Source organism: Rattus rattus, chromosome 1 (genome assembly GCF_011064425.1).
Source record: "Rattus rattus isolate New Zealand chromosome 1, Rrattus_CSIRO_v1, whole genome shotgun sequence".
Classification (NCBI taxonomy): domain Eukaryota; kingdom Metazoa; phylum Chordata; class Mammalia; order Rodentia; family Muridae; genus Rattus; species Rattus rattus.
Window position 1 is genome coordinate 172,621,749 of NC_046154.1, and position 23,191 is coordinate 172,644,939.

The 23,191-nt window shown below is 45.6% G+C and overlaps 1 protein-coding gene across 1 annotated transcript in view; it reads left to right on the top strand.

Moving 5' to 3' along the window:
• The first annotated feature begins 732 nt into the window (after positions 1-732).
• Positions 733-23,191, top strand: part of Ccdc38 (coiled-coil domain containing 38) — a 37,328-nt gene continuing 14,869 nt past the window's right edge. The window contains 10 exon segments of the mRNA XM_032916774.1: positions 733-790; positions 2,291-2,371; positions 2,833-2,933; positions 4,087-4,252; positions 9,592-9,656; positions 17,337-17,500; positions 17,908-17,988; positions 20,438-20,589; positions 22,471-22,563; positions 22,707-22,764. Of these exon segments, the coding sequence (XP_032772665.1) occupies positions 733-790; positions 2,291-2,371; positions 2,833-2,933; positions 4,087-4,252; positions 9,592-9,656; positions 17,337-17,500; positions 17,908-17,988; positions 20,438-20,589; positions 22,471-22,563; positions 22,707-22,764 (1,019 nt within the window).

Sequence of the window (23,191 nt, forward strand, 5' to 3'; positions counted from 1 at the left end):
GCCCAGCCACTTCCCCAACCCTGTTCCCATTGTCTGGGCCACTTTGGTTTCAACCCCAGCTCTCCTGTTCCTACTTGCTTCCTGTTCACCTGCAAAGAAGCCCTCTGGGAATCCATCTTACCAAGAGTCAAGGCATGCAAGACACTGACTGACCTGCCTCACTACTGCCTTACCTTACCTCAGACCCCATGGCTGCTGCCCTCTGCCCTTCTTATGCCCTTTGTACTTACTGTTATGACATTCAGAACTGAACTTCCACAGATCTGTCACTTCATCGACGGATCCATCCCTCCACTCGAGTTTGCTCACCCCACACCTTGTCACTTGTCTCATAAAAATGTTCATTTGCTGTGTTTAGTTCTATTATCTGTCACCCCTCCTCAGCCTCTGTCACTTGAGCTCAGTGTAAGGGTAGAGTTTCTGTTTTGTTTACTAATGTGTAGTACCTGGATATTGCCCTTCCTGGGTGTTTATTGAATGGATAAATTAGAACCAGGCAAACAGAATGGGGCAAAGCTAAGAAATGAATGTGTCTGTGTGTCACAGGTAGAGTAATAGTCCCCAACTATGTGTACATCATCTTCCTTGGAACCTGTGAACATGTTACTTGACACAGAGAGACTTTTAAAGTGTGATTAACTTAAGGAACTTGACATGGGAAGAATATTCTGGATTGTCTGATGGGCACAAAATGGAGGCAGTTGTATCTTAGACAGGTATGCCAATGTGGCCATGGAAATAGTGGATGGATTTGTGCTGAACATCGATGAAGAGGCTACAGCCAGGGTGTGTAGGCATAATCTAACAGCAGAAGACATAAGCAGAGTGTACCTAGAGCCTCCAGAGAAACACACCCTTTTAAACTGGCCTTTTCAGGCTCCTGATCCCTAGAACTTCAAGCCAGGGCATTTGTTGTGCTGTCACAGCCTCTATGGGACACTAATGGTTCTGAAAGGTTCCTTATCAGCCATGATGTGAATCTTCAGAGCCCAGAGGGAAATATGGCTGAGCTTGGGGTAACTCAGGTTCAGCTAATGACTCGTGCCAAAGTGGCAGACTGTAGATCTCAGGCCCAAGGTCCATCTTGCCCTAGAGCCTGCAGAAGGGTCAGGCAGGAGGCTAAGGGTAGATTCTCATATACCAAATATTAATATTGCCCCCTAAAGGTCAGTCTAGCAAGAAGCTGAAAATAGGAACATATTTCAAAAAGGGTCTTCCCAGAACTAATTCAAGGATCATAGATTTGTGGTTGGTCCATCTCGAATACAACTTGTGGGGGTGTGCTTCTGCAGGCAAATCTCTGAGTTCAAAGCTAGGTAGATCAACATGGTCAGTTCCAGGACATCTAAGGGTTACATAGTAAGGCCCTGTCCCCAAAATCAAAACAACACCCCAGTAAATGCAGCAAGTGATTAAATGCATTAAGTGCAACTAGCTATAGGAGACTAGAGGTGAAGAGAGGGCAGGTGGGGTATGTCCCTCTGAAGCTGTCAGTGGTCTCATTGGATATCTGGGATCCGTTCTTGTCCTATGGTAAGGGACATGGGATGGACTCAGGCAAAGTCAAGGTCTAAGTCCAGAAAATAGCCAGTGGAGAGGTTACGCACTGTGAGAAAAGGGTTCAGGGGATTATAGAGCAACCCTCAAGCTGGACTTGGAAAAGCTGGTGTCAGAGAGTCTGTCCCAGTGCACAGGCCTGAGTCCAGAGGAGCTAACAGGATCAGCCTCAGTCTGTTGATCATGGGTAGCAATCCGAGACGAAATGACTCAGTTCAAACAGCAAGGCGCCCGAGAGAGAGAGAGAGAGAGAGAGAGAGAGAGAGAGAGAGAGAGAGAGGTGGCTACTTCTCCCTCCTCAGCCTATTGTCTTATTCAAGCTCTCCGTGGATTGGCTGGTGCCCACGCATAGTGGGAAGGGCAGTCTTCTTTACCCACTCAACCAATTTGAAGGCTAAAGTGACCTGGAAAACCCCTCACAGACACCCCCAACATAACGTCTAATTTAGGCAAACCGCAGCCCCAGGCAAGTCCACACATGAAGTTAAGCACCACTCCGCTCTCTCTGCTGAGCCGGAGCCTGTTGGTCATGCTTTCCCACAGCCTTGCAATCCCCAGAGCCCAGCCTTGCCTCGTCGCTGTCAGTCCTCTATCCCGTGCGTCATGGGGCCACAACGTCATCTGCGTTCTTGACATCTTTACGCCCCAAAGGGCCCGCAAGGAATCACCCGCAGTCTCTCTGCTTCTTACCAGATGTGACCCTCCCTGGCTGACACCCCCTTTCCTGGACCAGGCACATTATACTCAGTTTTCAATGCATCCGATTACCTACTGCGCATGGTACTCTATGCTCAACCCTCTAAGGAGCCGGCCGGTATGTTCCAGAGTAGCCCCAGCATATAACACCTCTGATACCAGATGGTGTTATAGACCTCAAGTGTGATCCCTTAGCTCTGGTTCGTGCCTCCTGACCTGCTGAGCCCTGGGGTTGTGCTGTAGAGAGTGGGTAGAGAAGATGTGGCTCCTACCTGGGAGATCCAGGAGGTTTATTGCCAGGTTCAATTGGAGGGCGAGATCCATCTGAAACCCACCTTCTCAGAGACACCTTCATCACCAACTACTCCAGTTGGTGGGGTCTTTATAGTTCTGACCAATAAAGGAACTAACAACTTCCTCCCTCCCTGCCTTCTTCCTTTCTCTCTTCTCTTCTCTTCTCTTCTCTTCTCTTCTCTTCTCTTCTCTTCTCTTCTCTTCTCTTCTCTCTCTCTCTCTCTCTCTCTCTCTCTCTCTCTCTCTCTCTCTCTCTCTCTCTCTCTCCCTCCCTTTTCTTTTTAGATGAAGCAAAAGATGCTGAACTCAAAAAGGAAGACCCTACAAGATCTTTTTTCAAAGATCTCTTCCTTTTCAAAGAAAATGAAATTGCTGCAAGGAAAAGGGTAAGGTTTTATTAAGATCGGACCCCCCCCCCCAAAAAAAAGGTTAGAACCGTGTACTTTCAGCCATAGAGCTCAATAGTTTTATGGGTTAAGAGACGGTGTCAGATACTGATGCACCTTGTCCCGCGTTTGACGCCATTCTAGGAAGATGCTGTTCATGCCTAGGACAGGGGTTCAGAGCGCGCCCCCTAGTGGGAAAAGACCGCTACGCCGTTACCAACTGGCTCCAGAGCCAGGGTTCACTGTCCTCCGTGTGTCTGACACCCGGGGTTTTCACATCGCTACGTTTCTGAACTGGGTCTAGCTTGTGCAGGGGGCATGCTGCACTTCACTGTCCGAGCACAAAGTAAAAGTAGGTCTTACCATGGGTAACACCTCGGGACCGACGGGTCCTACAGTCAAAGCTGTGTGAGGGAGACAGCAGAGGCCTGCTCTGTGGATGAGAGAAGAATGGGAAGGACAGACAGAGCCTTCTCTATGGTGACAGGAGCTGAGTCCTTAAGAATAATCCAAAGTGTGCCAAAACTGTTACGGATAAACAAGTGTATGCGTGCTTTGAGGAGAGAGAAGAAAAGAGTGCATGGAGAGGAAAGGGGATTGGTTTTAGAGTGATTTGGAATAAAAAAAAATTAGCAGTGGGACTGAAATTCAACCTTTCTTCCCAAAGGTAATGGATTAGAGGACTCCCTGGCCTTCAGCGGGATGAATAAAATAGCTACAAACATGGATTGTGGTCATCTAGGGATGGCTCTGCTCTGGGCATCGTGTGCTTCGCTGAGCCTCACACACGATTAAACTGAGAGAAGTGCAAAGCAATCCAAAGACTGGGCTGTCACTGCTCTCTATGGAAGTCTGCCTTCCATTAAGTTTTCGGCTCCAGTGGGCTATGAACCTTTGAAATTCCATATTTTCCCTGCATTTAATCTGGGGAGACATTTTCCTGCCTCCGTTTCTGAGATAGTTTAGAAGGCCCAACTTCCAAACATAATCCTGGTCCCCATGTGAGAAAGAGAGGATGCTGGGTCCATTCCTTCCCAGGGTAAGCTCCTGAGCTGCCTAAGGCCAAAGGCCTTTGCTATTTGCAGATGACTATTATAGCAATACGACACTTTGCTGCATTAAAATCCCTTCCATGCTCTTGCACCTTGGGCAGGAAAGAATGAAGACCCACAGCATGAAAATCTACCAGAAGACGACATTTTCGTCCCGAATGAAGAGTCGCTCACACCTTGCCCAGCTGGCTTTTTTTGCGGAGGCAGGTAGCAGCTCCTATGAAAAGCTGGGGCTAGACCCCACTCTGATCCTCAGACTGACAGAAGGTGAGTGTGGTGGTTTGAAGAGGTTCAGCCTCTCCAGACTCCTGTGTTCAAATGCTTGGCTCGGAGACACGTGGCGCTACTATTTGGAGGCGTGGCCTTACCGGAGAAGGTGTGGCCTTCTTAGAGGAAGTTTGTCACTGTCGGGGGCGGGCTTTGTAGTCTTAAATGTTTAAACTATGCCCAGTGTGAAACAAATCCAGCTTCCTCCTGGCTTCCTGGTAATCAAGGTGTAGAACTCTGCTCCTTCAGCACCCACTGTGTCTGCCTACACGGGGCCGTGGGCCGTGCTCCCTGCCATGATGATAATGGACTGAATCTCTGAAAGTGTAAGCTGGGCCCAATTCAATGTTAGCTTTTGTAAGAGTTGCCATGGTCACGGTGTCTCTTCACAGCAACTTAAATCCTAACACAGTAAGTCAACGTTAGTCTTAGTCATTCAGATAGATAGATAGATAGATAGATAGATAGATAGATAGATAGATAGATAGATTGATAGATGATAGAAACAGATGATACAAAGATAGATAGATTGATAGATGATAGAAACAGATGATACAAAGATAGATAGATAGATAGATAGATAGATAGATAGATAAATGTTTCATATATATATGGATAACTTGGTATTTTATATACATATATAGACATATGATTATATATTATATATATAACTTATTTATTTTTTGTTTTATGCACGTTGGTCTTTCACCTACATGTGGGTGGGAGTCAGGTCCCCTGGAGCTGGAGTTACAGGCAGCTATAAGCTACCATGTGGGTGCTGGAATGGAACCCGGGACCTCTGGAAGAGCAGCCTGTGCTGTTAACCACTAAGCCATCTCTCCAGCCCCTATTCTTAGTCTTAAGATGTTGTTTTTGATATTTGCCATTCATCGTAGGTTTGGGAGATTTTCTGGTGCTGAAAGAGAGAGAATCAATGCTTCTCTACTGCTGTGAGAAGCCTACCAGAGACAACAACATGAAGCCCCCCCCCTTTTTTTTTTCTTTGTTTTTTTCTGTGTAGCCCTGGCTGTCCTGGAACAATTGCTACAGACTAGATTGGCCTGGAACTCAGAGATCTATCTGCCTCTGCATCTGTTGAGAGTTTAGGCCAACACAGACATTCTTAAAGTCAAAAGGAAAGTCTTTATTGCTGGACAGTGGCTACATGGGAACTTACCCAAAGTCTCACTCACAGCCATTTGTCTTTTATTTAAAAAACAAAACACACACACACACACACACACACACACACACACACACACACACACACACACACTCACTCCTGGTTGGCATACTTCAGTTAGTTAGCAAGACGCAGAACTACAGAAGTCAAAAAAAGCAAGATTAGTACATTTAGGGACTTTTCATTTGTGGACTTTTCTAGAACTGTGAACTAGGTCTTTGTTCCCATTTTGGCACGTGTCAGGGCCTGTGCGCTGGGTTTTAAGGTCAGAATGGTGCCTCTAACATGGTGACAGTCATGTTAAGCTCTGGGGCCTGTTACAGTACAACAGGTAAGATCTTTGCCATAGGCTCGATTGAAAGAAGAAAGCAGCTTAAGTTAAGAAGACACTTTCCCAGGAAGGTCTTACTTCTTCTCCTGCCTTTGGGAAGGAAGGAAGTCAATGCCAAATAATAGTGTTGACGTCGTCAACGTCGAGTAACGTGAAAACAGTAGGCCCAGCTAGCTGTACTGTTTGAGGTATGGAAATATAGGCACTTCCTAAGGTTGGAGGAGCTTTGGAGGTTCAAAATAGGCCTCAGACATAGAGCATCAGGAAGCCGATGGGGCGAAATAAACTTGTCCACCATTGCAAAACCCAGACTGGTTTAGTGACCTGGTTGTCAAAGTCATAAGCACTTCCTGCGCCTGACAGGTCAAGAAGCGCCTACACGTGAAAGTACTTTGCAGCTAAATAAGGCCAGAATGGCTCAAGAGAAAAGGGACTTGGGGTTGACCAGCTCCCATGGAGGAAGCAAGCCATGAGGCTGGAGAGAGCTTAGTCAGGGGAGCTCGGCTGCTCCTGCAGAGGCCTGCGGTTTGACTCTCAGCCTCCTGACAGAGGCTAAGCACCAGTTGTAACTCAGTCTGAAGGGATGTAATGCCTTCCTCTGACTTCCTCAGGCACCAGGCACACACGGAGTGCATGCACTTGAATGCAGGCAAAATATTCATACGCATAAAAAAAAATAAATGAATCAATCTTAAGAAAAAGACGGGCTGGCTAGATAGCTCAGTAAGCAAACGCAATGGCTGCTCTTCCAGAAGACCCGGGGTCTGTTCCTGGCACCCACATGGAGGGTCACAACTACCTGTGACTCTTGTTTTAGAGGATCAGGCACCCTCTTTTGTCCCCTTCTGGAACAAGGCACATATGTGGTGCTCAGACATACACGCAAGGGGAAAAACACTTTACACCAAAAACAAAAACAAATTGACTTTTAAAAAAGCCCTTAGGATTATTTGTTTTGTTATTTTGTGCATATCCGTTGTGCCCGCGTGTATATAAGTGTGTCGGATCCCCTGGCAACGAAGGTTAACAGTCGGTTTTGAGCTTCCAATTGAACCTGGATTGGGTTGGGAATTGAACCTGGATCATCTGAAAAGGTAACAAGTTCTCTGAATTGCTGAGCCAAGTTTCCAGACCCCAAAAACATCTTTAAAAAAGACGAAGCAGGCAACGCTAATCGATCTAGACCATCTCGTAGATGTACGTGTGACTGAATAGTAGTGACTGGCAGGCAATAGTTGGGTCCAGCTACAGCATCGGGTCTAGGAGATCCCTGGGCTCCATCTGTGTCTCCATGTTGAATCTTGGGCCATCGAGAACATGTAAAGCCACAAGCGACATATCTACGGTTCCTTGCAAAAGAGGTGACAGTCCTCGCCACCCTGGCCGTCCTCAGATAACTAGAAATCACAGCTTTGAGGGTGATCCGGCCCTCCTCTCTGTCATTGATGTGGAATGGGACACTTCTGGCCTCTTAAGACCGAATGCCCTAGGACGGGCTCCTCCACAGGAAAAGAGTCCAACTGTTATGCATCATCCGAGGCTCTCTCAACAATGTGGCAGGTTGTACTAACAAGCAATATGGAGTTTTCACTCAAAGACATCTCCCTCTAACTGCATCTGAAGTAAAGAACTGATCTGAGTGAGGTCCCCCAACCTTACAGTCTCTGTATGAATTCTGATTTTAAAATATTTTATAGATTTATATATAACAATATATTTATAAATTATATGTATTGATATATAGTATATAACACACACATTTCATATATATATATATATATATATATGCACGTGTGTGTGTGTGTGTGTGTGTGTGTGTGTGTGTGTGTGTGTGTGTAAAATAAGCCAGTGGTCCCACTTGGGGACTCTCGATTCTTGTATTTCTGTGTTTGCACTAGTGGTGAATGGCTAGATCACTATCAAAAGAAATTGACAGATGCCTCAATGCCAGTGGCAGATTGGTTTCCTACCCCTGCTCATTCTCTACACCACGGTGAGACTCTGCTTTGCTTTGAGAGGAAATACCTGTAGGCCAGATGTGAAGGGGCACTCCTGCAGTGCCAGAACTCAGGGAGCAGAAGCGGGAGAATCAGAGTTCAAGGTCATCCTCTGCTCTAGAACAAGTTTGAGGCCAGCGGGAGTTACTGGAGATCCTATCCAAAAAAAGAAAAAGAAAGAAAGGAAGAAAGGAAGAAAGGAAGAAAGGAAGAAAGGAAGAAAGAAAGGAAGAAAGGAAGAAAAGAAAGGAAGAAAGAAAGAAAGGAAGGAAGGAAGGAAGGAAGAAAGGAAGGAAAGAAGGAAGGAAGAAAGGAAGAGAAAACAGAGTCACAGAGCGGGCAATGGTAGTGAAGCACACACTTTTAATCCCAGCACCTGGGAGGCAGAGGCAGGCGGATCGCTGAGTTTGAGGCCAGCTTGGTCTACAGAGTGAGTTCCAGGGCGGTGCAGAAAAACCCTGTCTGGACAAACAAGAACAAAAGCAAACACACCAACAACTCTGAACAGGCTGTGTTGCAGGCTCTGTCTGCCCCAGATATGTCACTGTGCTTCAAAACACCAGTGCCTGGGATGGACGTGTTTGGAAAGACAACTGGAAACTCGGGCCAGATATAAGACGGTGTTGAGGAATTGTTGGTTTGTTGGGGGTGGAAACACTACTGTTTAAATTCTCTGATAAAGTTACACACTAAAGCTCAGAGATCAACTAGTCTAAGATGTTTTATTGATTTTCAGAATATTCTAGTGGGGGGAAAAGTTGGGGAGGGTTATCAACAGGTAGGAACTAAAATATATCAGCGACGTCGAAGCAGCTGAATTTCAGGATGCGCTGTTATGAATGTCAGTGACTTCTAGTTAGTGCAGTATTAAAAATATAGCTGTTTCTGAGCGTTAATCACTCGGGTGTGTTATATTTGATCTGCAACAAAATGCGGTTGGATGTCTTCAACCAATCTTTGCAGAAGAAGACAGCTCGGGGAGGCGGGGTCATCTCACATCTCTCCGAGGCTCCCTGCAATGGATGTTTGTTAACGACTCTAACAATCACCGTGGTTTTCATGACTGGTCATAAAATGAATGGCGCATCCCAAGTGCATTGCGTGAACAATAGCAGCTCGTAGTGGTTGAGAAACCGCTGTGTGTTTTATGTCCTACGCGGGCGACCTTATGCTCTCAAAATAAGCCACATTGAGCTGGCAGTGGCTTCCCATGCCAGGGGTTTAAATTCTCAGTCACTTCTCGGGTTTGTTGCCTGGGTCTCTTCTAAAGGAGCAGTCCCGGCCAGGACATCACAGAGGGCTGCAGCTAAGGGCTCTTGAAGCTTCTTGGTAGTCACATAGCCCCACATCTGTTCCGTGACCAGCAGGTCGACAGCCATGAGCTGTGGGTGGGAGAACAGTGTTCACACAGATGAGGAAACTGGGGCACAGAGAGAGCGCGGGTCTCTCTCCCAGTTAGAGGCAGAAACCCCGTGCATCTGTGGGGAGACAGGAGCCCAAGACAAGGCCCTCTGCTTGTTTAGGAAGTAGTGTTTCTATTTACATGGTTAGCGAGAGACTGTACTCTATGTCTATGCGCACTCTGTCGGTTTCACGCAGAATGAATGTGGAAATGTAGCATTTTCCAAAATGAAGAAAACGTGAATGTTTTTTTGGAATTCCTTGCCGGTTCCCTGCAGGGTAAAACTGGCTGTCATCCTTTCCAAACTAGTTACGTTACCGGAGGGCAAAGCTCTTTTGCTGAGTCTGGATTCGCAGCGTATGTGATAACGCTTACTCTTTGAAAGCTAGCAGTCTAAACATACGTCTGTGTCAATGTTTTCTCCAGGCGCGGACAGAAAGAGGACCGTCCACCAGTTTATTAACGACCAACGAGACAGATTTCTACTTGAGGTATGAAAAGCAAGTTCTTTCTCCTGTTAGCCAGACTTCTTGCATAGCATTGCCAGGTAATGCTTGCCTTGGCGTTAGATTTTTCCCTCACAGTCTATTGCCTGAACGAATGGCGTGTTCCTGTGTTTATTCACTTGAACGATATTTATTGAGTACTTATAACATGCCAAGCCATTACAAAATTCCCTCCCATTGGAGAACTTACCTTCACACAATCTATACCAGTGACCTGGGAAATGGTTTGTTTTTGCAGAGGATGATGTTGGGCCCCAAGATCTCTATTTTTCCCAGTTCTGTGTGGGGGTCAGAACATTCTGGAATCTTCCCACTCTCTCTATAACCACTCAGACCAGAGAGAAATGGCTTTGTTACAAGAGAAGAACACATTAAAATCAGCCAGAAGAGCCCTGTGAGGCAGAGTTTAGAAGCACTCCAGATAATCGTGATTATATTTTCTTTGTTTTAGTTAGATATATTTCTTTACTTACATTTCAAATGTTATTCTCTTTCCCGGTTTCGGTTTCCTGTCTATAAGCCCCCCTCCCTTCCCCTCCCCCATAAGGGTGTTCCCCATCTTCCCCCCTACCCCCCCCATATTCCCCTGTACTGGGGGTCCGCCCTTGGCAGGACCAAGGGCTTCCCCTTCCACTGTTGCCCCAACAAGGCTATTCTCTGCTACATATGTAGTTGGAGCCCTGGGTCAGTCCATGTAGAGTCTTTAGGTAGTGGTTTAGTCCCTGGAACTCTGGCTGGTTGGCATTGTTGTTCTTATGAGGTTGCAACCCCCTTCAACTCTTTCAATCCTTCCTCTAATTCCCCCAAAGGGGGTCCTGTTCTCAGTTCAGTGATTTGCTGCTAGCATTGACCTCTGTATTGGACATGCTCTGTCTTTGTCTCTCAGGAGAGCTCTATATCCAGTCCCTTTCAGCATGCACTTTTTAGCTTCATCAATCTTATCTAGTTTTGGTGGCTGTATGTATATGGGCCACATGCGGGGCAGGCTCTGAATGGCCATTCCTTCAGTTGCTGCTCTAAACTTTTCTTCCATATCCCCTCTTATGGATATTTTTCCCCTTTAAAGAAGGAGTGGGAGCATCTGCATTTTGGTCATCCTTCTTCTTGAGCTTCCTGTGGTCTGTGGATTGCATCCTGGGTAATTCAAGCTTTTGGGTTAATATCCACTTATCAATGAGTGCATATCAAGTGTGTTTTTCTGTGATTGGGTTACCTCACTCAGGATGATATTTTCTAGTTCATTCCATTTGCCTATGAATTTCATGAAGTCATTGTTTTTTGATAGCTGAGTAATATTCCATTGTGTAGATGTACCACATTTTCTGTATCCATTCCTCTGTTGAAGGGCATCTGGGTTCTTTTTCTACCTTCTGGCTATTTTAAATAAGGCTGCTATGACCATAGTGGAGCATGTGTCTTTGTTGTATGTTGGAGCATCTTTTGGGTGTATGCCCAAGAGAGGTATAGCTGGGTCCTCAGAGAGTGCAATGTCCAATTTTCTGAGGAACCTCCAGACTGATTTCCAGAGTGGTTGTACCACTTTGCAATCCCACCAACAATGGAGGAGTGTTCCTCTTTCTCCACATCCTCACCAGCATCTGCTGTCACCTGAATTTTTGATCTTAGCCATCCTGACTGGTGTGAGATGGAATCTCAGGGTTGTTTTGATTTGCATTTCCCTGATGGCTAAGGATGTTGAACATTTCTTTAGATGCTTCTCCGCCATTCTGTATTCCTCAGCTGAGAATGTTTTGTTTAGCTCTGTACCCCATTTTTAATAGGGTCATTTGTCTCCCTGCAGTCTAACTTCTTGAGTTCTTTGTATATTTCGGATATGAGCCCTGACAGTAGTGATTATTGTATCGATAACTGCCTGACGCTCGCAAACAACTTACTGTTGTTCCAATAGCGCCAGTGAACTGTGGCTGCTTATTTTGAAGCTGTGTCTGGAATAATCTCAAAGTCGCCCATTCCGTTTGCTGTGCTGTGTTCAGCTTTATTTGGTTTGTAATTAAAAACAAAAAAAAACGTTATGAGACAACATCTTTAAATCCCTGGTGGCCGCTCCAAGTCATGCTTAGACAGCGCGTTCTCATCATCCGCATCTGTATTTGCCAACAGTGCGTGGCATACCTCACCACGGCCCTTCCGCTCTGCTCACTTAGAGCCTCGGCTCCAAGCGCTCTACCACCTGTTAAAGCTTGGTTGCTGCTCTGAGTCATTTCCATCTGTCCTCGCAAGGTTACAGAACCGAATGAAAACAGGGTTAAGATTGCCCCAGCACTCACAGGCTACAGTAACAAAAGGGCACACCGTGTGTGTGAAGAATTACGGGAGACTGTTTCTTTCAGTCCTGGAGGCAAAAACAAAAGAGGAAGCACCCCAGGGCAAAGTTTCTCAGGCTCCCTTCTCATGGAGTCAGACTGTCACACGGTCCCCCTGTCTGCAGCAATGAACACACAGTGCAGCCGGGCAGGGATGATCTTAACATGTCTAGTCATAGAAGGTTTTATCCTGTCTTCAGGCCATGTGACAATACGTTAGTTATTACCCTTGTGTGCATATTAATTTACCATAGACAGAGTAGAGACTCTGTGCACGCAACCCTGGGAGAAAAACTGCAAATTGAATCCATTGGCTGTTGGCTTATACCTCTGTTGCCAAGCCCTAATCATTTTGAGACAGTCGTTTCTGTTGGGGCCTTGAATGCTAGCAAGTCAGTGAAAATGTTTCTGGTCTTTCCTAATTTCATAGCACACATTTTTTGGGGGTACAGGCCAAAGCTAATGCTTGCCCTTGAGGTCAGCTGCAACCAACAAGAAGGAACTCAGATAAACTACGTCACACAGCTGTGAATGGAACCCACGCCTTAGCTTAGCTAATGTTAACAGTTCTCAGGTGTGGCCTCCCCTAGGAAACCTTGCTGATGTAACTGAAGTCTTGGCTGGGAGTAGATGGTTCTTGGCAGACTCTCTGGGATTTGAATGGGCCTTGTTCTCTGCTCGGGTATTTTTCCAGTTCCCCAAGCAGGTTGATAACAAGCCCCAAGTGATATAATGAAGTCAATGTATCACTAAGACTATAGCTGGAAAAAAAATTGACCTTGCCCAAACAATGCCTGGCTCTAGTGTTTTTTGTCTTCTAGAAGGTGACTTATGTCACAGGTCATAAGGATGTCTTCAAGGTGAGGCTGACCACATCTGCCAGTCTTAGGATGGCCGTGTCAGGAAAACCAACAATGTGGCTGTTTGGGGTCATTCCAAGAGGGTCAGGGGACTGAAGAGATATCAGTCAATTAATCTTGTCTACAGAATGAATTTTCGTTGGAAATTCTGGCCAGCGAGTCTCGGTTGACTCCGTGGTTGGCTGTACTGTGTGTTTATTGTTTTAGACTCGGGAATAAAACCATGGGCGGAGTCTATGGGGAGGGAGACCCAGAAACTTTGTCTCTGGAGAGCCTCTAAACCAGGGGTTCTCAACCTGTGGGTCTCAACCCGTTCGGGGGTTGCCTATCAGATAGCCTGTATATCAGGATATTTACGACTTCATAACAGAAGCAAAATTACAGTTATGAAATAGCAACATAATAATTTTATGGTTGGGGGTCAGCACGGTGTAAGAAACTGGATTACAGGGTTGAAGCATTAGGAAGGTTGAGAATCACTGCTCTAAACCCTGCCTCATGGGGCTCTTCCTCTGGCTAACTTTAACGTTTCCTTTCCTTGTAATGATATCCCCACCCAGGAGTTTTGTGGGACCCAGAAACCTGAAGCTACTTGGGGGGGCTCATCAAATTTGCCAGTGGTGTCAGTGGTGAGAGCAGATGTGGGCTGAGTCCCTCAAAATTTTCAAGTTCAGTAACTTAATGATGTTTTTTTTTTTTTTTTTTGGAGCTTTTTTTTTTTTTTTTGGTTTTTTGTTTTTGTTTTTTTTTTTTTTTTTTTTGGAGTTGGGGACCAACCCAGGGCCTTCGCTTGCTAGGCAAGCACTACCACTGAGCTAAATCCCAACCCCCCTTAATGATGTTTTTAAACTGAATGATCTCATAGCACCCTGCCTTGTTCTTTCACCCCTTTTTTTCCTCTGCTCCCCTACCCCTCTCTTTTTAAAAGTTTTATTTATGGGATGGTGAATTTCTCACTTAGAATGTAAATGTTAATGTATTGTGAGTTTAATACTATGGACGATTTTTTTTATGCCAATAACTTGACATGGATGGAACAAATTCCTGGAAAGTTACAAACCATCGAAGCTTGTCCGAGAAGAAAGCACTCGATAGCTTTATATCACGGTACAGACTGAACTTTTAGGCAAAAAAGAAAGAAAGAAAAATTCCACATTCGCTGGCTGATTGTACCAGACATTTTAAGAGAAGACCATTCTAATCTTACATAGCCCGTTAACACCAAGAATATTATTCTGATCTCTGAATAACATGCAGGCCTTAGAATAAAAGAAAGCACAGACCCTATGACTTATGGGTAAAGGCACATGGCTCCAGGCCTTATCTATGAGTTTGATATCTGGGACCAACATGGTGGAAAGAGAGACCTGACTTCTATAAGTTGTACTCTGACCTCGTGTCCCTGCCCAACTGATGCTAGCCAAGAGATGCACTATACTTACTAACTAACTAACTAACTAACTAACAACTGACAACTAACTAACTCTTAACAAATCCTTAAAGAAGAAGAAAGTGAGAGGCAAGCATTCCAAACTAATTTCAACAAATCAAACATGATAGAACATAAAAAGGATAATCCATCATGGCTAATTAATTGGGGCTTCTGCTAAGCGTGTGGAAGCAGCTCAGTGCTCGGAAACGGATAAACACAACACACGCCAGCGGATTAGAAACGAACAGCCATATAGTCATCTCAACCAATACAGGAAGAGCATTCCTCTATATCCAAAATGTGTTCTTTTTTTTTAATAATATCACTCTTATCCTTAGATAATTTTATACACACGTCAACTCAATTCCAGGTCAACCCCTCATCTTCTTACCCACCCACTGTCTTTTCTTCACTAGTAATGTTTTATTTATTTAAATACATTTTTTAAAACGTTTTATTGATTCCTTGTGAGTTTCACGTCATGCACACCGATCCCACTCATCTCCCTATCTCCTTGGTATCCACCCTCTGCCCTTGCAACACCTCCTCCCCTCTCCCCAGGAAACAAAGATATAAATATCACAAACCAAAAGGAGAAAATCTGCTCGTGGAAGCTGCGCTGTGCCCCACAGCACACCTTCGTGATCGCACATCTACACTTGCAAATGTTTCCTGCAGGGAGTCATTGGTCTGGGTCAAGGCCTCTGTCTTCCGCTGTCCATCAATACTAGATCCTCAAGGGGGTTCCTCTCTGATATCCTGCTGTTGCCGTGTGTGCCATGGGATCCTGTAGCTTTGGTTCTGTAGGGCCAGCCCTTCTGCTTGCTCCAGCAGTTCATAGATGGGGTAAATGTTAGGGTGGGCCAATTCGAAGCCCTGGATCCGGCCATTAGGTATTGTTCTGTCTGCCTTTACATCAACCCGACATAAGCTAGAGTCATCAGAGAAGAGGGAGTCTCAGTTGGAAAAAAAAGGGGGAAGGGGGCTTCCGGAAGGTCTAGCTATAGGCAAGTCTGGGGGTAGGTGAGCATTTCCTTTATTAGTGATTGACGTGAGACGGCCCAACCTGTGCTGGGCGGGACTACCGTTGAGCTGGTAGTCCTGGGTTTTAAAGGAAAGCAGGCTGGGTAAAACTCTAAGCAGCATTTCCCCCATGGCGTCGGCATTAGCTGCTGACTCCAGGTTCCTCCCTGCTTGAGTTCCTGCCCTCACTGCTTTTGCTGATGAACTGATGTACAGAACTGCGAGAGGAATAAACCCTTTCCTCCCCAAGCTGCTTTGGGTCATGGTGCTTCATGACAGCAATGGTAACCCTAAGACAAGAGTTGTTCGAATACTGCGACCACTTAGCAGAAGTATAGCAGTAGATTCTCCACTAGGGTCCAGGGCCTAACTAGCCACAAATTCCTGACCCTAATGACTGGGCAGGTATGGGTTCTACTCTGTGGCAGGCCTTAGGTCCAATCAGTAAGTGGTTCCTACCATTGTACTGGTGAGTATATCTTGCCAGGCCGGTCATTATTGTAGCTCGTAGAGTTCCCAGTTGGGTGAGAGTGATGATTACCTCTCTGCCAATGGTATGAGACTTCCCAGCACTATGAGAGCTATCCTGTGGGGATGAAGCTTCCAGGACAGTGTCACCATGCCTTCTCGGTGATCTGTGTCTCGATATGCGGCGTCTTCGGCAATACATTGTCTCAGCTAGATCTCCAGTGCTGTGATAAAACTTCATGACCCAAAGGAAGGAAAGGGGTTTATTTCATCTTACATTTCCAGGTATCAGTCCATCACTGAGCACTGAGGGAAATTAGGTTGGGAGCTCGAGCAAGGCAGGAACCTAAAGAACAAGACTGAAGAAGTCATGGAGGAGTGCTGCTTTCTGGCTTGCTCCCCTTGCCTTGCTCCCCTATTTTCTTATACCGTCCAAGACCATTTACTCCAGGGGTAGCACCACCCATAGTCAGTTGGGCCCGCCCACAGTCAGCTGGCACCTCCTACAGCTAGCTGGCTCCGCCCACAATCATCTAGGCTCCGCCCACAGGCAGCTGGGCCCACCTACAGTGATCTGGGCCCATCGACCTCAATTATTAATCAAGAAAGTATCTCACAGGCTTGGCCATGTTGCTGCCAATCTTTTTTTTTTTTTTTTTCGGAGCTGGGGACCAAACCCAGGGCTGAGCTAAATCCCCAACCCCGCCACAAGCCAATCTTAGGAAGGCATTTTTTTTCAAGTTGAGATTCCCTCCTCTTTGATGATTCTAGCTTGTTCCAAGTTGACAAAAATCTAGCCAACATAAGGTCTGACTGTTGAGTTTTGGAGGGTAACCAAGAGCGATGCCAATAGCCAATTATATTTGGAGGTCAGTGGAACTTCACTGATCAACAACTCAGAAAGAATAGTGCATTCCTGGCCTGGGCACTGGGGAGTCTAGTTGGAGCCTTTAAAGGAAGTCATACAGAAAACTGCTATTGTAGAAGCTACCCTATATACATACACACACATGAGGAGGCAAAGAAACAAAGCCATGTGTTTGTTTCATATACTGTACTAAAAAACACTTGAGGATCTAAACAGCTCCCTCTGGATTTGGCTACATAGCCCACACCCTCGGACCAGCCTGGAGAAACCCATTACTGCACCCGAAGTTGAACTGATTTCTATCAGAGGAGAGATAGGAGGCTTGGTCACTACAGACAGCCTGGTTTCCTTGTGTTTAGAAAACCAGATTGCATCATGGGTAACAGATGGACCTATTTTTTTGAAGAGCACCTGATTTTTTATGTATTTATTTTTGGATTGGTAGGGAGCATCCATTTTAGAAGTACACAAAGTCTTTTCATGAAAGCTAATGGAAAAGGGCTAATTTCCCTGCTGAGGATCCCCAAAGCAACCTCTTGAGATCCAGGGGACTCCATGGGTGTCGTTATTACTTCCTCCCCAAGTGGTCCCTTGCTGCAGGACTCACGCCCCTCTTGAGATTCCGTTGAAACCTGCTGGTAACATGCCATGGGATGCACTTCGCCCACTCTTGTTTTCAATGCTCCCCAGTACGCAGTGTCGACTAAGAAAAACACAATCAAAAGGTTTGAAAGACTCATAGCCACGAAAGAAAGTCAACTCAAAAAAGCCGAGAAAAAGCTCCAAGATGATGCCTTGTCCTTTGAAGAGTTCCTACGAGAAAACGACCAGAGATCTGTAGACGCTCTCAAAATGTTAGTGCCGTTCTTACTTCTTACTCTCTTACTCTTTGTCTCTTCCCCCTCTGTCCCTTTTCTCCCCATTCCCCCCCCCCCACATGTTCATGGCTGACCTATTCTCTCTCTCTCTCCCCCCCCGCCTTTACTTTCTCAACTCCCAAATAAACTCTATTCATATATATATACATACATATATATATATACACATATATACATACATATATACATATACATACATATACATACATACACATACGTACATATATACATATATACACATATATACAGATATGTATATATATATATATATATATAGTGTCTCTTTTCTGGCCATAGCTTTCTCCCCATCCCCCAAGTCTTTGCTTGCTTGTTATAGTTCCTTGGGAAAAGGAACTAACTAACTGATCCGTGTTCCCTTTTAGGGCAGCCCAAGAAACAATAAACAAACTCCAAATGACGTCAGAGCTCAAGAAAGCAGTCATGGAAGTTCAAGCAATAAAGAGGTGAGGGGGTGCTGCTCTCCCTCCGCCAGTCCCCACATCTCCTCATGACTCTTGTGCCCAGCAAAGCCAGGTGGGAATAGTTTCAGCAGCCTGTGCCTTACTGTGACTGATGGCCTTCAAAACGGGCGAGCTGTCTGTCCACGGTGCAAGCCTAGGTATGGGAGCATAAACCTCTCTGTGGGGAGGCTCTGCTGCTGGGGCAGAGGAGGGAATTGAAAAGCAGCAAAACCATGTCAGGAGTCAAAAAGGGTGTTCCCCCTATGTGCCTCCTTTCATTCGCTGTATGACCCGCCCCATCACCCCACATTTACGCATCTCAGCTGGGATGCATTTGCCAATCACCTCCCATCCATCATTGGCGGTTTTCGTGTGCAGAGCCCTTAGCAGAATCTCACGTCGATGTTGAAATTAAGATCTATACTGAGAAAAATCACAGGGTCGGGGATGGGTTCATATTATGACATCATCAGCCACCCCTCTTCCAAACCTGTATGCTTCTGTGTTCAGTTGAATGATACGAGTTCCAAACAGATTCTGGCCATAGTAGCCTTTTCTATTTAAAAGTCTGAGGTGGAAGATGCTTCTGAGAGGGAGCTTCCTCCCCCACTTTCTACTGTAATGAAATTCCTCAGTACATCTCCGGCATGTTCTACTTTTAATTTTTAAACATGTTTATTTATTTTATGTATACAAATGCTCTGTTTTCATGCAGACCAGAAGAGGGAATCAGATCTCATTACAGATGGTTGTGAGCCACCATGTGGTTGCTGGGAATTGGACTCAGGACCTCTGGAAGAGCAGACAGTGCCCTTAACCACTGAGCCATCTCTCCAGCCCTTACTTTTAGCTTACAGATAGAGCTTTGCTATATTACCCAGGCTGGGTTTGAACTCACTCTGTAGCTCAGGCAAACCTTAAACATCTTACCTCAGCTTCCCAAGTAGCTGGGAAGATTATAGGTTCCCTCTAGAGCAGCGGATTTCAACCTTCTTAACACTGCAAACCTTTAATACAGTTCCTTGTGTTGTAGTGACCCCCAACGTAAAAATATTTGACTGCTACTTTTGCAATTTTTCTACTATTGTGAATTGGAAGGCAATATTGGATATCCAGGATATCTGATATATGACCCGCAGAGGGGTCGCGACCCCATGGTTGAGAACCACTGTGCCAGCTGCTCCTATAGGTCTGGTTCCGTGTGTGAGCGGAGCAGTGTACGTGGTGCATTAATGACCATGCTCTGCCTAGTGTCCTCTTGGTGACACCTCTATACACCCTGGCCAGAGACCTGGCTCATTGCTTACATGCCTCACCATTCTAGAAGGGTGAACGAGATACGGGAGAGCTCGCTTGCGTAGAGCCAGGGAAGGGGAACCTCTTCCCTCTGTGGTAAGGCGACTCGAGAATGGAAAGTATTTGAAAACGAGAAATGACTTTCTTAGAAAACCTTTCCAAGGAAGCCGTGCGATCATTTCGCCTCGTGGTCTCTGACACATCCGGGGGGTGAAATGAGGGGCTTTCGCCATCTCCCAATCACTGAACACGAGGAACTGCGTCCTGACCCCTGAAGACCACTCGTACCGGGCGGAGGAAGAGCTCTGATGTAAGGGTTTGAGGCTGAGCACTTGAGCTGACACAGCAGCGGCAAGGCTACGAATGGGGTTCTGACTGAGGAAGACAGGCTCTGACCTTCCGGTTCAGCTTTGCGAATGGCTCTGTGTGAAACGTGACTGGGCTAAACCAACGTGAAGCCGGGGAAAGCATTCAGCTCAAGTCTCTAGGTATTGTTGGCGAAAACGCAGGCATCTGTCTAAGGTCTCCCAAAAGGGTGGAATAAGAACATCTGTTGTTTCGAGATTTATATTTAATTATGCATGCATGTCTGTGGATATGCGCGCTGGTGCAAGTGCCGGCTGGGGGTAGAGGCGTCGGATCTCCCTGGTGGCTTGGAGCCACCTGACGTAGGTGCTAGGAGTTAAACTCGGGTCCTCTGCAAGAGCAGTATGCATTCTCACCCTCCCATCCATCTCTCCAGCCCCAAGGATGCCTATTTTTAAATTCGGTACTGAGTGCGCAGTCTTGGGGGCTTGCTGCACACGGCTCGCACGTGTCAGGCCTTTGTGACAGGGTAGCTCCTTTTCTTCACCTCACATACCTACGGTCCTTTTCACCTTCCGAGTTCTTCATAGGCCCGAAGCTTAATAGAATATAAGGTTTCTGACAGAAACAGACCAGCCGAGTGAGCTGGTCAGCAGCCCATGGTTTAGGAGCATGTCAATGGCTCTGTTTATTCACATGCCAGCCTCTGGGTGTGTTTCTGGTCATATATTTCAGAAGTGTGTAGTCTGGGGTTGTGTTTGCAAGTTTGGTCAGGTGTGCCACTGTGCGAGCAAACGACGGTGAGGAAGCGTTCACGGCGGTGTAATTACAATCCCTGTTTCTTTTGAAGTGAAATAGCAAAAACAGAGTTCCTCCTCAAGGAGTACATGAAATATGGATTTTTCCTGCTGAAGTTGTCTCCGAAACAATGGCAAGTACAGCAATCACAAAAAAGAGTCCAGTCATCCAAAAGTAACCAGGTTCTTCCAAAAATCTTAGAAAGTAAGTCACTGGTAGTAAGTCAAGCGAAGCAAATACCCCTGATTATCTAGAGTGTTCTGCTCAAAGGTTGTTATCTATTTCAACAGTGAAAATGTTTTTTGATTGTATGTGCATTGGTGTTTTGCCTGCATGTATGTCTGTGTGAGGGAGTTGGATCCCCTGGAATTGGAGTCACAGGTAGTTGTGAGCTGCCATGTAGGTGCTGGGAATTGAACCCTGGGTCCTCTGGAAGAATGAACAGCCAGTGCTCCTAACCACTGAGCTACCTCTCCAATCCTCTTCCTATCATATATTATTAATTTGGAAATTCAGGTTAGTTTCAGATATAAGCAATAAAAATGAATACATCAACAAATAAAATTACATTATTTATAGATATTATAACAACATCTCAAAAAACTGTAATTAAAGGCCTCTATAGTATGATCAATGGATACAAAATCGATAATACTTTGTTAACCTAATAGTAATAAACTAAATGTATTCATTGGGAACTGTACAAATACTTTGAAGCTGGGAAATCACAACTTCAATGTGTCTGACCTGGGGTGTTGACAAATGGAGAAATTTGTTGTGTTTGCAGAACACATCACAAGAATTGATAATGTAAGGTTAATAATTTTCTTGAAATAAGTGTATTTGGCAAAATTACAATAAAAATCCTGCTACCGGGGTTGGGGATTTAGCTCAGTGGTAGAGCGCTTGCCTAGGAAGCACAAGCCCTGGGTTCGGTCCCCAACTCCAAAAAAAAAAAAAAAAAATCCTGCTACCACGGGATTTTTAGAGAGTTGAGTATGAGAGTGGAGAGGACGTTGAACCATGATCCTGAGGTCCGTACAGAAAAATAAGTGCTTTTAGCTTAAGAAGGTAATGGGGGTGGGTGAGTCATTAATAGTGCTTTAAGTATTATATATTTAAATATATTATAATTTTATATGCAATTATATGGTTAGATATTTAACAACATAATCTGAGTAATTGTAACAGTGCTGTGCTGGTGTTAGTGTGTCAGTTATAGAGCAGAGACAGAATCTATTACATAAACATTCCACACATGATCCAAGCGGAACCACATCCTAACAGAAGATTTTATTCCAGCAATATTGGAGTGGCTAGGCCCAGGCTCACTTCCTCCTTAAAGAAAGTTCTGAGATATTGGATAGATGGACATTGGTCGCCAAGCACATAACAGAATTAACCCCTGGGAGCAGGCAAAGCAATTACGTGAGAGCCAAGATTCTCAGCTACTGCCTGAAGCATTTCTAGGATCCATACAAGGACCGGGAGTCTAGAGGGTGCCCAGCTGATCCAAGCATTTATACTACAGGAACTGGCAAACTAAAAATCAGGGAGAACTAGTCTTGCAGGGAACTGGTGGGCGGGGACATGAGTCCCTGATCAAAGCTTGTTAAACGATGTTGAGCAAAAAGTAAAGCCGAGATGTATTTTCATAAGAGAGTTTCGGATTTAGTTTTTTTCTAGACTCCTCATCTAAATGAGGACACTCAGGTCCCGGTAGGCTCTCAGGCGACGAGTGCCAATGGTTACAGCGGAGTTTCAGGAACTATGATGGGCTAATGTTGGAAATGGAGCTATCCTTGGCCATAAATGGTCTATTCTCATCTCTTCTCCCTGTGTCCGAGAGCAGACCTCACGGTTGGTTGCAGAGTTCACACTGCAGGTCGCAGGGTCTCCACTCCGCATAATTCATCCTGGGAAGCTTTAAAGTAACTCTGCCTTCTGGCTGAGCCAAAGCTCCCACTCTCAGAAGTATAGCCCCGCCCCGCCCCGCCCCGCCCCGCCCCGCCCCGCCCCGCCCCGCCCCGCCTCCTTCCCCCACAAACTCTCACTCTTTCTCTCCTCTTCATCTCCCATGTTTAGAATTCTCAATATGTACCAATAAAAGAAATAACAGCACCGAATCGGACAGGGTATCGTTTTCAGAAGATCGCAGTTCAAAGAGAGGAAGCCTAGGTGAGGACCGAGGTCTGTGACTGCACTGACCAGAGCTTCCAACAGCACATATTAGTGCACATCGGGCGACAAGGACTCTAACAGTGTTCTCCTTTTCCTCTCCCATCACACGTGGCATGACCTCACCTGGACATTCTGAACAGGAGGAAGACGTAGGAAATCTACTTTGGGCCAAGACTCTAGGAGGTCATCCGTGTTAGCGTACGTTACAAACTTAATGAATTCTGGTGAAAAATGTGAATGACTTTTTAGAAGATAAGTCTCTTTAGCGTTCTGTCAACAAAGTCCTCATCTCCAAGCCTATTGTCACATACAGTGGAGTACGTGGTGGCTCAAGTCTGTGCACTCCCGAGATGCCCCAGAATTCTGCTCTCTGTATAAGGACCCACTGCCCCCAGTCACTGGAACCAGTAGATCCCAGCCCCTTGGGTCTCTTCTTCTAGCTATTCCTATAGCCTGTGCACCTTCAGATTTAACCCCTCATTTACCTATCGAAGAAGGACCATAAAGCATTTTTATTTATTTCTGTGCTTCTTCCCTAACTTGATTATGAATTCATTATTTTATAAACTGTTCATTGTCGATCTTAGCTACAGAGAGGTGCTTTGAGAAAATATATGACTGTCTC